The sequence below is a fragment of the Drosophila obscura genome, unplaced genomic scaffold, assembly GCF_018151105.1.
Source record: "Drosophila obscura isolate BZ-5 IFL unplaced genomic scaffold, ASM1815110v1 contig_4, whole genome shotgun sequence".
NCBI lineage: Eukaryota > Metazoa > Arthropoda > Insecta > Diptera > Drosophilidae > Drosophila > Drosophila obscura.
The window spans coordinates 413,523-431,245 of NW_024542828.1; the positions used below are offsets into that span (position 1 = coordinate 413,523).

The 17,723-nt window shown below is 47.6% G+C and overlaps 1 protein-coding gene across 4 annotated transcripts; it reads left to right on the top strand.

Moving 5' to 3' along the window:
- Positions 1-807: 807 nt before the first annotated feature.
- LOC111068871 (elongation of very long chain fatty acids protein) lies at positions 808-14,120 on the top strand. Of its 4 annotated transcripts, none has more exons than XM_022358629.2 (8): positions 808-1,112; positions 11,486-11,613; positions 11,691-11,881; positions 11,950-12,030; positions 12,105-12,267; positions 12,336-12,472; positions 12,559-12,852; positions 13,556-14,120. In XM_022358629.2, exons 2-8 carry the CDS (start codon positions 11,553-11,555, stop codon positions 13,718-13,720), a joined length of 1,092 nt encoding a protein of 363 aa, XP_022214321.2. In that variant the 5' UTR covers positions 808-1,112; positions 11,486-11,552; the 3' UTR covers positions 13,721-14,120. The 4 variants fall into 4 exon arrangements, with proteins under 4 accessions (XP_022214321.2, XP_022214322.2, XP_022214320.2 ...); XM_022358630.2 differs by lacking the exon at positions 808-1,112 and adding an exon at positions 7,849-7,938; XM_022358628.2 differs by lacking the exon at positions 808-1,112 and adding an exon at positions 8,206-8,402.
- Positions 14,121-17,723: the final 3,603 nt, after the last annotated feature.

Consider the following 17,723-nt stretch of genomic DNA (forward strand, 5'->3'; position numbering starts at 1 on the left):
TGATAAACTCAACTCAAACAGATAATGAAGATGATATTATAAGTTGGAGCTAAAGAAAACTATTTAAAGGACAAGGTAAGGGCAAACTTTCATATTTAGTGATTCGCTTGAGAAAGAAGAGGAGAATTTTTAAGATTGATTTATTTTAAATTATAACTACGTAAATGTACATATAACAACAAGCTGAAAGTGATGCGATGCCTTCGAGCAGGATATGCGACTATTTTTGTACCTGACTTTTACATTGACGCCTAAAAATATGCTTCAAAGTATCTAAGTGCTTAATATTATACATAATCTGTAGATACCATGTAGATACAAATTATGCCATTGAAGGGATGGCGTGACTCTGGATTCACTTAACATGCTACTGGACTCACACATTGTGCATTCATTGTTTGAGTATTTATAACTTTTATATTATATTTATATAGATATATTTATGTAATTTGGGTTTCTCTCAGCTAGTTTCGTTTTATTCTTGGCCATGATGAAATTATAACAAGGCGGGGATGTATTCGCTCAACGCGCGGCCAGAGAGGCGCGCTCTCTGCCGATATGATATCTATGCATCTCGCTTAACAGTATTTTGTTGATGGAATCAATCGTTCCATTCCATGAACCAAAATCTGCCATGATGCGCGCTCTTTGAGCTCTTTCGCTCTCCTCTCTCTTAGGATGATTCAGCTCCAGCTATGTTAAGAGCTAAGAGTTCAAGATATGATTTCTACCATGGTTTTTTTTACTTTTCTTGCGCATGGTTGCTGTTGCTGCTGCGTTTTTTGTTTTCGGATATAATTTTTGTTCGATTCGATTCGTGTGTGCTAATTTAGAGTGAAAATACTGCCATTTGTTGTTTGTTGTGTTTCGTTCTCATCATCATCATCATCGTCGAGGTCGGCGAAGCGGAAAAGTAGCGACAACTAAAGCCGATCGTCGCCTTTTCAATTTCCAAAAGCGCGCGTCCATCCGTATATCTGTGTTCTCTCTTTCCGTCTCTCTCTGTGTGTGTGTGTGTGTATAAAATTCTTTCGTTTTAACCAAAATTCACCGCCGAAATAATACAGTAATCGACTCGACTGCCGGTTTCCTCGCCTCGCAAAACTCTGAAGGTAAGAATTGTATGCTATCCCTCGCACCCAGTGCCCCTCCTTCAACACCTTGAAAAATTAGTCATCGCTGTGGTTTATATGCCGCAATGGTTTAATTAAAAAAGTGGCGCGGCTGCTGGCGCTGGCTCCTGGTTCCCACCGCACCCAGTCCAGACGCTGTCAAAGAGAGCCACGCCGCGGAAGCAACAGCCAGCCTAAGAGAGCGCCCTAAAAGCGGAAGAGCGCACACGTGCTATGCGATTAAGGGAAGGGGGCCATGGCCATTGTGTCGTGTCGCTGGGGATAAACAACGGTAAATTGGGAATGCAGGCGGCGTACATACGTACATATGTATGCACATACATATTCCCCGTTCACCGTTACATCAACTCCAATTTTACAACGCGTCGTCCAGCCCTAAGCGGCAGCAGCACTTGCTGCGGCGGTTGCTGTCCGCTGTCCGTCAATCAAGAAAGTTTCACCTGTCCACGGTCCGGCAATGCGGAAGCGTCGCAAAGTGCGGCTGCAGTCGCAGTAGCATTTCTGCAGGTTTCTGCGCGTTCAGCACGCTGATGCACCAAATACTTGGACACTCGCACTACTGCCCGCTACGATCTTCGAATTGTGCCCTGACATCAATATTAGCGCTGTCCGGGGGTCCGACGCTGCCCAGAGTCCGGAATCTATGCAAACGGAAAGTGCTAACTGAACACTTTGCACCTTGCCCCCCCGTACCGCAGTACGGATAATTGCCGGTGGAGGATGGCGAGATGTGAGAACTAAAAGCCGAGTCGACAGTAATTGGGGTTTCGGGGGGCGGGTCCAAATGGGAATGCAAGTTAAATAAGTGACGACAGACAGGTGGGCGAACTTAACTACATACATATGTATGTTTAGAGACAAAAAAAAAAAAGACGCAATGCTTGCGATAATTCCAGTTTGCTCATTATAAATCAGGTATTTTTGACTTGATCGTTGGGTGATTGGGTGGGGTGTGGCCTTGCTTGATCCTCGTCCTACCTCCCATTGGGTCTAAGTGCTCTTAAAGTTCTCCCGGGAGCAGCACACCGTGAGCGAGAGGAGAGAGAGAGAGAGAGCAGCTCACTGCACGCACACATGCATACGCACATTTATCGTGGCGAATAGAAATTTCATTACGATAGCGTGTCCAAAGTCCAACCGATTTTTGGCTCTTCGGATCAGATCTAGTACGCGTACACATACATACATGCACACAAATATTTAATTCTGCTTGCGTGTGTGCTAATATATGTTTTAGCGGCGCATGCTTAATAAGCACTTTTCGGCAACACAACTGTCATTATGCTCAAAGTTCTTTCTTTCAACCAGTTTCTGGTAACAGCGGGAATGATTCCCAGTGCTCTCCATGCCATCGGAGCTGCTCGGTCATTGTACCATATCTGATTTTGTTCCCAGACGACTCAGAGCCATGCGAAGAGCTGCCAGTCATTTGTTTGACCACAAACATTTGAATCACACCGCAGCATCATCAGAACCGAGTATCAGAGCCGGCTCCCTCGGCCACCTGTTGCCGTGCTGTTCTGTTCTCTTCTGTTCTATGCTTGGCTGTGAAGCCAAGAGATGCCGTTAGGCGTGGCGTGGCGTGGCGTGGCAGAGCTGGCGGCGGTTGAAAGTCTTCTTTCATCGGGTTTCCATATTACAGGCCGAGCGACTGTTCTATAAATATTTACTCCCTAGCTCTGGCTCTGTATCAGAATCCAGCTTTACTTTTATGGCCATGCCTCGAGAATCGCGCTCCGGCTCAAAAGAGCCAACTAGTTGCTGATTTGCATAAGTTATAGTCGAAGCAACGAGTATGGAAAGGGTTACTTTTGAAGCCAGATAATCGCTGCATCGCTTCTTTTGGCATTAATTACAGAAATTAGCATAAAGGGCTGTGGATTTTCTGTGTTCGAAGCCTATCTCTGTAGTATTTTGGATTCCAGGTTTTGAATCTCGTTTTTATTGGATGATCCATGTGACCAATGTATATTGTGTGCATCCCCACGAACAGTCTCGAAGCTCACGCGATAAGTCGCGGCCCTTTCGACTTTGACTCCGTATTTTGAATATTTCGCATATGCTGGTCCCGTCCCTGGTCTTTGCCATCTGGTTTTGTTTTCTTCGGGCGTTTATCTCGCTTTATGTTGTGTGCTGCTCTTTCGTTTTCCTTTGCCCTTACGATGCCGCTGCCATAAATAATGTGTATGTGTGGCGTTTGCGTATTTTACTTTCTTGGCCCCGTCTTACCATAATCCAGACGAGTTTTATTTATTTTTGGCAACCTGCCTGGTCGGGCGTTACATAACGTCAACTCTCAATGGTTTCACCACGACTTAGAATGCCGAAACTCCGTCCGGAATTATGCATTTCAATACGCACATATTTGACTTATTATCGACAAGTTTTCGGGGGAAGTGCGTGTCCGAGAGTAAAGTTTCCGTCAAAGATCTCATTCAGTTGGTCAGATGGTTAGTAGTTGTTGTTGCGTCTGCTTTTGGCCTCTCGGTCAATCCACTAATCAAATATCAGGGGCTGCTCTGGGCTGGGGCTGGGATTGGAGCTGGGCGGGCGTGACCGGCTGTGGGCCAGATACTTGCGCTTTCATTTCAACATTACCATCAGTGCTTCGGGCGTAGATTCAAGCGGTTTAACCAACTGATCGGGGCCGCCTTTATTTGACTTATGAGACGCGTGGAATGCCAAGTATTTCCCTACAGTATACCTCCAAGTAGAGGTGGACATTGGCTCTGAATTTCCCTGGGGCTCGTGCTCGTGCATTCGTGCTTAATATCGTGAGAGCACAAAAGTTCAAGCAAAGAAAAAGTGGAAAAGTGAAAAAACCAAAATGTACTCAAATGTTGTTTATAATTTATGGAGAACTCCATAACCTTTTAGAAATATTTCTCATCGGCGTAACATTTCCAATAATTTGTATTCCTAATTTTCTTAGGAAATTCTTCAGTTTACATATATGTATATGCTTCATGCGCTCATCTCTACTTGCCATGGCATGGCCTTCTCTGCTCTGGCATGCTCTGGCACTTGAAAATATGTACAATGACATACGTGCATCGTTTTCATACCCGTACCCCTCGAAGAGTTAAGCGGTATATTAGATTTGTGATAGATTTGTGAGCAACCCAGAGAAGTATATATATTCTTGATCAGCCCAGAGAAGTATATACATATATTCTTGATCAGCGTCAATAGCCGAGACGATAGAGCCATGTCTGTCTGTCCGTCCTGATGAGCGCCTAGATCTCGGAGAGTATAAAAGCTATAGCAACTACATTTTGTTTCCATACTCATGTGTGCAGTGTGATAGCACACAAAGGACAAAAATCTGTGCCATCCACAATTTTGAATATACGAGAATGTCGTAGAGACTGACCATATCTACCAGATTGCCGAATCTGGATCAGATTGGGATTATAACCAGAATAGATGTATAATATACATTATAGATGTAGATCAAAGATGTTGAATCTACATTTTAGATTTAGATGTAGCAAAAATGTAAAAAATAAAAAATATTTTAAAATTCTCCATTTATCATTAGCTCACATATTTATTTACTGACTAATTACGGATATAAAAGTAGAGTTGTGTCCACAGAAGCGACTCACAACGTTCCTTCTCGTTGTTCTTATACCTTTTCAGAGTGTTTTGCAATTTTGCCCAAAAGCTTGCGGCGCATAGAAGATAATTATTTCGGATCCTATAAAGAACACATTGCACCTATCTTCTCGATGAGCATACATACATACTATATCCAGGAATACATTAAACACATCATGTTGCACTGATAATTGCTTTAGCTGCGTGGATTATATCCTCCCCAGGAAAATGTAAATTTTGTGGTCGAAAACATCTTTTATCGAGTATCGAGTTACATTTAAGCAACTCAAATAGTTAATCGGGGCAAAGTGCAGTGAGATTTGAAAGAAAACACATTCACACAGTGATAATATCAGTGGGGCGCAGCTTACATACATACATATCACTATTCATAAGTCAGTGATCTCAACAGCCCTTCCCACTCCAGGTGCTCATCTCTAGCGATATCGACGCTTGCGCTGATTCCGCGCGCATCCGAAAATTAATTGGCTCTTGTGTTGCTGCTCGCATTTTGGCCGGACTCTTGTACGTGCTGACGCTGCTCGGGCAGTTGGACAGGTGTTTTCATCGACCTCCATTGGCTCTTCGCATATGTATGTATGCATGTATACAGTGTACCTGGCCACATACATATACACGACTTGTATGCGTGTGAACATATGTAGTTATGGATGTGGTCGACTCATTCATAAATAAAATAATAAAAACGCCGAACAAATTTACTCGATCCATGTGCCATATCCACGGGTCATGTGCGGATAGGCGGGCAGAAGGTAGAATGCAGGGGGTAGAAGGGTGTGGAATCATCATCGTTTGCCCATGCAATCAGCGCCATCTAGCGTTAATGAGATGAGCCCACTCACGCACATACCTGTATGTAGGTATGTAGATATGTGTACACATGTATGTACAGTGCAAGCTCGATAGAGCGAATACGCGGTTAAAGCTTCCCAAGTGAAACATCTGTTAGTTGGAGGAGATGTGGGGAGAACTGAATGCTGTAATGAACTTCGCCTAAATCCATATATTGTATTCACATATGTATGTATCTAAGTTTCGCACATAAATAATCCCCGCAAGAGCATGACAAAATGTAAATATTTTGCATATACATATGTAAATGTGATTAAATGTATTTATTTGCTGGGGGAGATACATAGTATAGTCCGGTGGGATGTGTGTCAACGTTGATTTGCATAAAGACCGTGGCTGTCCGCCCAAGGGGCATTTCACTGTATCGAAAGATGTCTTTAGCTGCTGCGCAACTTGACCATGAAATTCATTCGGGGGGCTACGTGCTACTATTTCCGTTTTGTAAGAAAGTTAATTTGCCTCGCGTCTTGAGTATTAAATACGGGTATTGAGCGGTGGAGTGTTGATTTGTGCAATTTTCCCCGCCCCGCACTTGTCTGACTTTGACCCGTTTCGCGTATTATTTTTAAATTTCGAGCAATTTCACATTCATATTCACACATACATATGTACGTACATATGTATGTATGTATTTACTCGCATTCGTACACTCGCACACCCACAACAGCCCAGTAGTTGTTACGCTGTGGGTTGGTTGGTTGGTTGGTTGGTTGGGGTCAAGGTAAAGCTAACGATTCTGACCCGCCATATTCAGGGGAATTTTAAGGTGTTATTTGTTCGATTTACTGATTTGATTGCTTCCCAGCGCTTCTCGGTTCTCGCTTCTCGGTTCTCAGTTCTGTTTACTTTGAAAATGGAACTGACGGACTCTGTCCGTGCTGTGTCCAAAGGTGCGACGAGTAGGTACATATATTTATATTTGTCCCCGAATGGAGTTAATTGATGGATTGTTGGCTTAAGTTATCGCACGACTCTAAGATTTCCTCTCCGCGTTTGAGGAACGTATCCATATCAGTGGAGTACATCTCACATCTGACTGCGCCGTTTGGATCTCCGATCTCCGATCCAAAGGTTCCCTTGCAGTCGACCTTTAGTTTGTTTATCAATTTGTCCATAGCCATTGTCTCAGCGACACATGCCGAAAAGATGATGGAAAAAGGCGGAAAACGACAATCTCAAGCATTCGGCAAGGCAAATAGATATGTAGGTACAGTCACGCCCCCCCCCAGGCCCGATGGGCTGGAGTTCGAGACGAACTTGGGCTCGTGCCACCAAGGGTCACATTTGCATTTCATTATGAGAGAACAGAAACGAATCATTCTCATCGAACGAAAATAAAGAGGCGAGGGGAATGCTAAAGCGTATTTCCAGTTGGCCAAGTTTTGGCTGTCGGGCCGGTTGACTGACTGACCGTCCGAGTCAAGTCAACAAATTAGGCCTCAAGTATGGAAGTATGCAGGTAACGGTTCCTCGACTTTGAGCTGTCTCTCTCTCTCTCACTCAGTTCTATTCAGTGCACGAGTATGAGCGCACGCGGCGGCACAGACTGGTCTCGTCTCGGGTCTCGGGCTCTGGTCTCTGGTCTCGTATCGGCAGGGGGGAATTTCCGCACACTTGTTGCATGTGGCACAGTTTTGCAAGCAGCGGCGCTGCTTCCGAGTGGCGTCTGCCACCCCACTACCCTACTACCCCACTCTCTGGACAGCGGGCAGCTCGGCTCTCCGCTTCGCTCACACACAAACACACACACACACAGAAACAGAAACAGACACAGCGGTAGACAAAGACTCAGATATGGCCGGAAAGCGAAAGTGGTTTTGGCAGCAGCTCTAATAGTCCACAGCCAGCAGGCCAGAGCCAGACCGTTGGCCAAACGAATGCATAGAAATGGCCAGCCAACAGCGCCAGCAAGCGCAGTTACATCAGCCAACTGTTGCCGCCACAGAAGATGGCGACTTGCGGCACGGCAGCAGGGCAGCAAGGCAGCAACAGAAACAGAAACATCACCGCTCCGACATCTCTCTCCATGCGGTCTTGCTCTCTCCGTGCATCCGTATCTGTGTATCTTGGTGTCTCTGTACATAATTTGCAATGCAAGCTCAAGTTGGACACGGACCGCAGCAGGCAGCCCGGGACTTCAGTTGGCTTTCTGGCACGCTGGCCAACGGTTCAAGTAGCGGGTTGACGTTGACGTTGAGGTGTCGTGTCGTGTCGTGCCGTGTCGTGCCGCTGGCTCCCGTCCACTCACGCGACTCACGCCGCTCAATGCTCGATGCACGACGCACGACTGGACGACCGGACGAAGTCTTTGATAAGCCTGGGCCCGAACGAAGTACATAAATTATTAAACGATATTCGGATTCACTTCTCTCCCCGTTACTCCTCTCTCCCTCGCTCTCTCTGCGTCTCTCTCGGGCTCTCCCTTCAGGGAGCGCTCTCTCAGTTGGTACTTGGTACTTGGCATGATTCACCGTTAAGCCGTATAATCGCTTTACTCGTGCGCGCACTGATCGATTCAGCTTCGTCGTATCGCTGTCGCTGTCGTTGTCGTTGCCCGTTGCCCGTTGTCGTTGCTATTGTCGTTTGTCGCCACTGCCCGCCCGCCTGATAAGGTTCAGACGCACATCCAACCAGGCGTCAGTTGGCTTAAAAGCGTCCAAGGCAGAGCATCGGGCCACAACCGGAACAACCGATCAGCAACAAACTGTTGCCAAATAATACCAAAATAATATCCAAACAATACGGGCCGAGAAGACTACCCGCGACTACTGCTGCTTCGTGTTGATTTCTGTGAGTGTGAGTGTCGGCGACTGTCGAGTGCGTGTGATTAGATAATCGGCGTAAGCCCGCCCATAAATAGTCCATACATACATACATACATACAACATACATACATACATATGTAAAGGGCCAAAACTCCAAACTGAAACCAAAACTAAAACTCAGTGACAAAAAAAAACAAAAAACAAAACCCCACAAAGCATTACATTCCCGCAAGAAAGCGAAACTTTGAGGGGCCCCCCCCCCCCCTTCCAAAAAAAAAGGGGGAGGCAGCAGGTGCGTGGCGTGGCCAAAACTAGTGGACGTAGGCCGCTCGAGCAGAGCAGCCCGTGTGTCGGGTCGGTCTTGCAATCCCCCATTGTATAATCGCCCCAAGTGCGCCCCAAACGTGACGCGACTTTCGAGTGCACACACACCCACCCACCCACACACACACATATGTATGTATCAAGTGGTGCGCGTAGATAACAGAAATGCGGCCAGAAGCTAATTTGTATGATCTCCATGCGGCGATCGGTAGTCGGGCCTCGGGCCACGGGCCACGGGTCTTGGATATGGTGCAGACTGAAGAGTGGCCGTCAGTGGTCAGTCCTAGTGTGGCTTATGGCTTATAGCCGGCTTATCGCCCAAATCCAATTAGCCAATCAGCCATCATCCATCTGCCCAGGGAGCGGACACCGAAAAAATGTACATACATACATACATAATTCTGCAGATTGATAAGAGCAGGTGGGCGGGGGGCAATCAGTGGCCGATTGAGGCCAGTGCCGAGTTTACTTCAAGGAAATTGCTTCCTATCTCTGGAGATTAAAAGTCCGCCATGTGACTCACTTATTGATACGCCTTCTGGGGCACAGTGTGCGTGTGAAAGTGTCCCTGGCTTATCGTGCAGGAATGCGTCATTGGCCTGCCACCCCACCCAGACCCCACTTCCATAAATACATACTTAAATATACATATGCATATATACATATGTATGTAAATGACCTGTATTGGCGCTCTTCTGCATCGATTTTCCACTTAATTAGGTTTTCCAAGCGAACGATTACAATAGAAAACATGGACACAGCCGTATAATCTCCATGCCCCACAGGCCCCGAGGCCCCCGAGGGTGAAGTGCGATAAAATCAACAAACTCATCAAACTATTTGCGCTGCTTTTGTTGTTATTTTCTGTCTGTTGCTTCTGCTTCTGCTTCTGCCTCTGCCGCTGCCTCTACCTCTACCTCTGCTTCTGTCCTCCGCTGCTGCTGTTGGTGGGGCGGAGCTGCTCTAATTGATATCTAAAATGCAACCACTCCACCACGGTTACTGCAACATCGTGTAAACACAACAAACAGTGGCGTGCAGGCGTCTGCCCATCCCCCGTTCCACGTCCCCCGCCCCGCAAGTGCCACTCTGCCAATCTCTCGGCGATTACGTAGCGTAGACCATCTCTAGGCTGCACTGGGCATGGGGGTTGGGGGATGGATTGTCGAGCTGCCACAGCCGGAAGAGCAACAGGCGGCTCTTGATGGCTCATTGACTGTTTACCTGTGTACCTCTACCTGTACATGCACCCGCGACCGCGACCCCCCGACTTGTTTGCGGATTTTGTTTGCTTCACTTTGCGTTCCGTATCTTGTATCTTCTTGGCACTTTGGCACCTTGGCAGCGAGTCAATTACATAAGCGGGAGCGTTCCTCCCTTTTCCTGCCTCTGTGTTTTGCTGTTTGCCATGACAATTCGAACGAACCCGCAACACCTCCCCCCGGATTGCCTGTCTATGCTAGCTGAGGCCATTGCCCATCCCATCCCTCAAAAGAAACGTCATCGTGAATGCTACGAGTATTTCGTAATTCATCCGAAACAAAATAAAAATACGAAATATGCGACCAAAAACAGCGGCTGAATGTCGTCGCACCTCGGACGCTGCACGCCTTCGGGATTGCCTCGTGCGGAGGCCAGGCGGCTGCCCCACAAAGCGTGCCACTGACCCACACAGCCCCAGCCCCAGCCACGCCAATTGCGACAGCAGCGAAATTGGCGGTGGCGTTGTCGGTGGCTGAGGAAACGAAAACTGTAATAAAAGCGGCACATTTTTGTCAACGGTTATTGAGCCAGTTGCTCAACGCTTACGTCGCCATCTCCATCTCCGTCTCGATCTCGTTAGCCATCTCCATGGCCAATTTATTGTTCATGACATTCAAAAACAGCAACCTGAAGTGGCCGCAACCACGACCCGGTCGTTCAAATGTCGTTGACGCAGCAGCTCGGACGAGTGCTCCCGCCCGTGGGCGGGAAGGCCACACGTTCGGGTGCGGGTGCGGGTGCGGGTGCAGGTGCGGGAAAAGCGAAACTTCAACTCAACCTCAACCTCAACAGAACCCTCTGGGATTGCACTGGCGATCCGAGACACGATCAGGAATTTGCTTTCACTTAACACAAATCAATTGATATTCATAAGACAGTTGGCAAGAACCTGAATCGGAGCTTGAACTCCCTGAACCTGAGCAGCAGCGATCGAGCGATCGGTGCGGTGCGGTGCCCACTGTGCTGGAATCCGGCTGGCACAAAGTGCAGCCTCTGTCTCCGCTCCGTCCAGCCAGCGGCATCTCATCTCACGAGTAATTGCTGTCCGCCAGCAAGTGGCAAATAGCCGTGATCATTGTGCAATTTCTTCTCGGTGCCGGGGCGAGTAACTGACCAAGCCAAGTCACGCCCCTGGCTACCGCCATCGCAGTCGCCGCGCCGCCCTCTTCACACATGTCGGTAATGTAATTTCCCGATCCCAAGTGTTGATTAACGGGTAGATTGTTAATTGCATGCATTTTGCATTTTATTGTGTGTACTAGTCTCTAATGCATCGCCAATTAACTTGTCGTGTGCTTCCCCTCTGCTCTTGTTTGGTTCGTGTCCGAGCCCAGAGCACTGGACAGAGGGATGGAGAGAGAGAGAGAGGTTCAATGTCATTGCTAAGCGTGTCCGCATGCCGAATGCCCGTGGATCGTTTCCTGTTCCTGTTGCTGTCCCTTTTTGGCTGCAAATGGGGGACGCTCCACGCCATTAGACTCCACTCCACTGCAGCATAGTTAACATTAATTGTATTTTCCCTTTTAGCTTTCTTGCACCGAAATCAGGTGCACTTTGATAGGACAGAAGGAGACCGGACAGGAGCAACATCAGAATGGCGATCATACTGCAAGAGGCCCAGGAGTGGTACAGGGATCTCATGGACAACAAGAGCGGTAAGTGCGGAAATGGAAATGGACATGGATGTGGATGTGGGAGTGGAAGTAATGGTAATGACCCGTAAATATTGCAGATCCCCGTGTGAATGACTTCTTTCTGCTGTCGTCGCCACTGCCGACCCTCGGAATGTGCATATTCTATGCATACTTCAGCACATCCCTGGGACCAAGACTTATGGCCAATCGGAAGCCAATGGAACTGCGCTCGGTGCTAGTCATTTACAACGCGATACAGACGATATTCAGCGCATGGATCTGCTATGAGGTTAGAATCGCCCAGCACCTGCCCCTCCCAACAAACCCTCAGCCAATTCCAATCTCTTGTCGTTGTAGTACTTAATGAGCGGCTGGTGGGGCCACTACAGCTTTAAGTGTCAGCCAGTTGACTACGGCAACAGTCCCCTGGCCCTGCGGGTGAGTGCCACTGCGATAAGCCACGATAAGAACCATAGAACGGGCCAAACTCATTCTCTCCCCCCTCCTTGCAGATGGTCAACATTTGCTGGTGGTACTACATATCCAAATTCACCGAGTTCTTTGACACACTCTTCTTCATTCTGAGGAAGAAGAACGAGCACGTATCCACACTCCACGTCATTCATCACGGCTGCATGCCGTTCTCGGTCTGGATGGGTCTTAAGTTTGCCCCAGGTGCGTATCCTTCAGATGAGATCAGATCAGATCAGAGCATAATATGTATCGTATCGTGTCGTATGTAGGTGGACACAGCACTTTCTTCGCCCTGCTCAACTCGTTTGTGCACATTGTGATGTATTTCTACTACATGATCGCAGCCATGGGCCCCAAGTACCAGAAGTTCATCTGGTGGAAGAAGTACCTGACCACCTTCCAAATGGTAATACATCCAAATCAACTCCTGCCAACTGCCACCTGCCACATGTCCCACAGCACTCTAACACTCTCTCTCTCTCTCTCGCTCAGGTTCAGTTCGTGGCCATCTTCACGCACCAGTTCCAGCTGCTGTTCCGCGACTGCGACTATCCCAAGGGCTTCATGGTCTGGATCGGCCTGCATGGCGTCATGTTCCTGTTCCTGTTCTCCGACTTCTACAAAGCCAAATACCTGAATGCCGCCCGTCGTCGCCGGCAGGCTGTCAAGGCCAATGGTCATGCCAATGGCAATGGCCATGGCCTGCCCGCCAACGGCCACAGCAAGCACTTGGGCAACGGCGATGCACCACTGACCGCCAACGGCAGCAACAAGGGGGCCTGCATGGTAGGTGTCACATTGTTGCGTTACATCGGCACCCGCACCCGCACCCGCACCCGGCACCCGCTCCAGGGCGGGCTTAATGCGCAGTTGGCTGACCTTAGATCAAGTAGCCCTTGAATCTTATTAGCCGTGGCTGAGCAAACACATTTACACAGTCCTACCTCTGGGTAGGTAGGCAGAGTCCAGCCTGGTCGACTCCAGTCAAGTCGAGTCGTGTTGAGGCAAGCCAAAACAAGCCAAAGGCGTTCAGACGTTCAGAGTTGTGGGGTAGTGGGTAAGGGTAAGGGGTAGTGCTTCTATCATCAATTTTGTTGATCAACTTAAAAATTCTAACTAGCTAAGTTAAGCAAACAGCACCAGCCACACAGCCACAGCACTTGCAAACTCTCAGCGCTGGCGGGGGACGTTTTAATTAGCGCTCACATGTGAAGCCGGATGCGAAGGCCCAAGCCCAAGCCCAAGCATAGGCATAGGCATAGGCATTGGCACGGGCAGCAGCCGAGGCAGAGACACAATCCCAATTCTGCGGCTACCCATTAGAATGGCACACACTCAGACACTCAGACACGCAGCGTCCAAGCCTAGAGCAGCCTAGAGATGAAATGAACCTTAGCGCGGGGCCCACACGTGTGTCGCCGTCGGTTGTACGGACACAGTCCACAGTCTGAACTTGAACTCATTTGGCAATTTTGTTTTCTCTTTGCAGCCCGTGCTGGAGGACGAGTACGTGACGAGGAACGGGAATGGGAACGCGAACGGGAACGGGCATGCCGGTGGTGGCTTCTTCAAGGAAGGCGCGCTGTCCAGCAACGAGTCCATCTTGAATCCGGACAGCAGTAGCTCTAGTCTGCACCAGCGCAAAGTCAAATAACTACTACTAAGATTTACTACGATGATATTCATTATGTTTACTGTTAAGTGTTAGCGTGTAACCGAACCAGATTGAAGAACAAGACGGGAAAGACGGGCAAAAAGGGCAAGAAGCAGCTGCAGTATGACCATTGGAACTGGAACCTGGCACGGAACCTTCAACCGGGAGAACCATTCGCTTTGTGAACTGTTCTTTTGATAACTTATAAAACAAATATGTTTAATACACAAATTAATTCACCTCGGAATCCTCTCCCCCACCCCACCCCACCCGAACCCCAATCGAACATTTTATGAACGTTTTCTATTGTGGCACAAGTTTACAAGACCCAGAAACAGACCAAAACCCACCCACCCACCCTCCTCACGATCCCATCACAGACGCAGACACATACTCGACACTCGATAGATTGAGATAGAGAAACATATATGTATGTATATTTTGGAATGATATTTGTAGCCCCATTGAAACTAGCGACAGAACAGATCCATTTACATTGAATTAGATGATTATACATATGTACGTACGTACAGCCCAAACAAATGCCACCAACACACTCTATACACACACACACACTATGCATATATACAGATACAATTGCATATATATATAGTACACATATATTGTATACTCGTACGGGCGATAGACTCACTCTAGTTGTAGAATTTTTTACGGGCAATTTTTGATAACAGTCGAGACGTAATCCTAACGATAAACGATAACTAAACTGTGCTTAGGTCTGCTTTAAACTTAAAGAACACGTTAAACTATTTGTAGCTTGTTTTTGTATATTGAGGAGGAACGTGGAGGAACGCGGGACGCGGTACGCGGTATCTGCCCGTGGAGAACGGAGGGGCGAACAGTTTGTTTGTTGCAATACTTTGTAAAGGTCTTATAGTGAAACTTTTGTATACTGATAAGTGAAGTGCTTAAGGTGAATGTAGTTAGCTAGCCAATTGCAAAATGAAACACACAACACACACAGTCCCTAGCCCATGTGTAGCACAAGAGCTAACTAAGCAATCAAACAGATAGTTAGATAGACAGACAAACAGACAGACAGATAGACAGACAGATAGACGGACCATGGAGATAAAGCTTTTAGATTTTAAGTGCAGAACGGCTTAAGGAGCAGACAATCAGTTTTTGGCTGGCGTGTGAACCAAGAACAAAACTTGTCAACTGTTCGTTTTTATTGGACCTCATTTGGTGTGGCTTACACTCTTATGTAGTATGTATGTATGTATGTGTAGACCTTATAGCTACTCATTGTGTTAACTTCCCCCAAATCCCCCACTTTTGGTTATTGGTTTCACTTCAGAGAAGAGCGGAGCGGAGCGGTTAGTGTTCGAGAAGATCTTGTAGAGATTTGTATGTGTGACTGTTCAACTGTCTGTTAATCTGTATTGGTTTCATTATTAAGTTATGTGGTTTAAGCTGGCAAGTTCAAAAACAATGGAAAACCTGAATAAAGCTTATTAATTTATATTAAAATGGTAAAATGCATCAACATCTTTTACTCCTCTGTGGGCAACAATGTTTCAGGGGTTTGATTTAGCTTCCAGCAGTATTCGAGAGAAGAAGAAACTGCTCTGTCTCCCACGCTTTGTCAACTAAATTTAAACATACAAAATCGAAAAGCGCAATGTTGCCTACTTTTAGGGTGGAATTAGCCGCCAAAATTCAAATTTAAATTTATCGTTCATTCATCAACTTATAGAGAATTCCAAGATTGATTCCTTCCCTTCCTGTCCCGTCCCAAGGGACACCTCATCCTTGCTTTGATTGTGTCCGGGAGTGGCTGTCATTGCCATATGCCATGACTATCACTTTTCGATCGATTGGGGGGTGTCCAGCTCTCCGAAACACGTGTGGGAGGGGGCTGTTACGTATGCAACCCAACATTGATCTTAGCCGCTTGAGGTGGAAGTATAAATAGAAATGCCACCTGACCGGGAGGGGACAACGTCAGGCTGATGCAACTACGGGGGATAAGCAAACTTACTTGGCCACGCCGATCAACGAAAAAGTTTAAGCTGTCGTTAGGAATCAATCGTACATATACGAGTATCGTACTTATCCACACTCACACTCACAGTGGGGATAGATAGTGGGGAATAATTGATCCAAAAATGTATCCGCAATTGGGAACCGACAAAACGCCAGCACGTAAGCCCCGGCTGGAAAAGTTTTGCATGTCATGCCCCACTTGGCACCCGAAATAGATCAGTTGCACGTTGCAGCTGACCAACGGCAGCGCCTCCAATGTCGTCGGACATCGCTTGGCTGGGCAATATTCAAAGAGCGGACAGCGACTGTGGGGAAAACGTTAATAACAATGAAATGTTTGCCATTGGCTAAACATCGAAATTAGCAATTACTTAATTGACTAATTATTGGCAAACAAACACCGTTCAACGAGCAGCCAGCGGCCAGCGGCTGGCGGCTAGCGGCTGGCAGGGCACCGTGTGTCCGGTCGATAGGTGGCAACAGCTGCACGCTTGGATGGTAAATATTTGACACCCACTTGACCTTGTCAAAGTGCAGGCGCAAGCCGAGACGCGAGATCCGGCGGCCTAGTGTGTTGTGTTTTAGCCAAGTTTACATAACTAAATGCATCGGGATGAGGATGAGATGAGGATGAGGAGCCGCTCTTGACGGCGATGATGTATAGAGATGTCTAGAGCTGGAGCTTGCCTCGAGGGCACTACTTACTTCAAGTCGATTGTTGTGTAATTTCCACTGCAACTCGGCGGCGCGCGCGCTCAATTGAGTTAATCAAACACTTGAAAAACTCGTCAGTGGTCTTTAAGCTTGGCCACCGCCACCGCCACCCAATGCATTAAAGTGAATTCATTTTAATCCAGTTCTAGGCTCTAGTACATTACCAACCAGCGCAAAATACCATTCCGTGCCAATTGTTCTGCATTGCCAAATCGATTAGCTACGAGTATTACCGTACTATGTCTCCCATGGCACTTGAAGTCGAACTTCTTCAACTCGAAGCACCTTCTGCCGAAAACGTTCCATGGGAATCCATGAGAATAATAACAACCAGGCAGAATCGCTATATTCGGCACTCCAACGATCTACTTAGAAGCAATTTTAACCAAATTAAATATGTACATAGATCTGATGTACAGGCGTTATTTGGTGTGTCCGCTATTTGTGTCTGTAAAGATATAAATCCAGAATTATTCTACGAGTATATGGTGTTGCTATACCTCTCCTTGCACAGAGATCCAGGTGTCCGTTCAAACGGAAGCTACCCAGCATCTCGGCTGCAGATGCTCGATGCTGATCAGGAATACTATACTTATACGGCCACCCTTGTACCCATCGAGTGCCGTGTATAATTATCGAATATAGAATGGGGGGCGTGGGGCGTGGCGATAGTTTGTTAATTCGAATAAGTGTTAGGTCCTACACTGGCATCAGTCGGCCAGCAGGTGCCGATTACCCGATCGTCGATACGAATTCCGAAACCCTTGGACATTGCACATGTCGAAAGCTCTGATCGGAGCATTCCAAAGAATTCGTTCGACAGTGGGCGAAACCAGTAAATGCACAACTGTGATGCATCCCCTTGAACCTTGGGTCCGCCGCCGACATCAACAACAGGAGCACGTCGTTCAGGGGTTCAGTCGGAGTCGGAGTTCGAGTCGGGTCCAGGCCGGGCTATGGGCCAGGGCAATTAGATTGTTTGCTCCGCTCCATGCACTCGACGCAGAGCCGCGGAAAGTTTTCTCGCTGCATTTGTCACCGACCTGTACTGACCGCAAAGTTTCCATAGCCAGAAGCTTTGCAAGTTCTGCGCTTGCGCCTGCGCTCTGCGCTCTGCCGATGCTGGCTGAGCTGAGCTGACGGCAGCGTTGGCGCCGACGCCGACGCCAAAGCGGACTCGAACTCGGACAACGGCAACGACAGAGACAGAGACGCCGATGGCAGGCAGGTAGGTTGGCAGCGTCCCCACTTTTCGCGTTTAATCAGCCCCACATCGCGA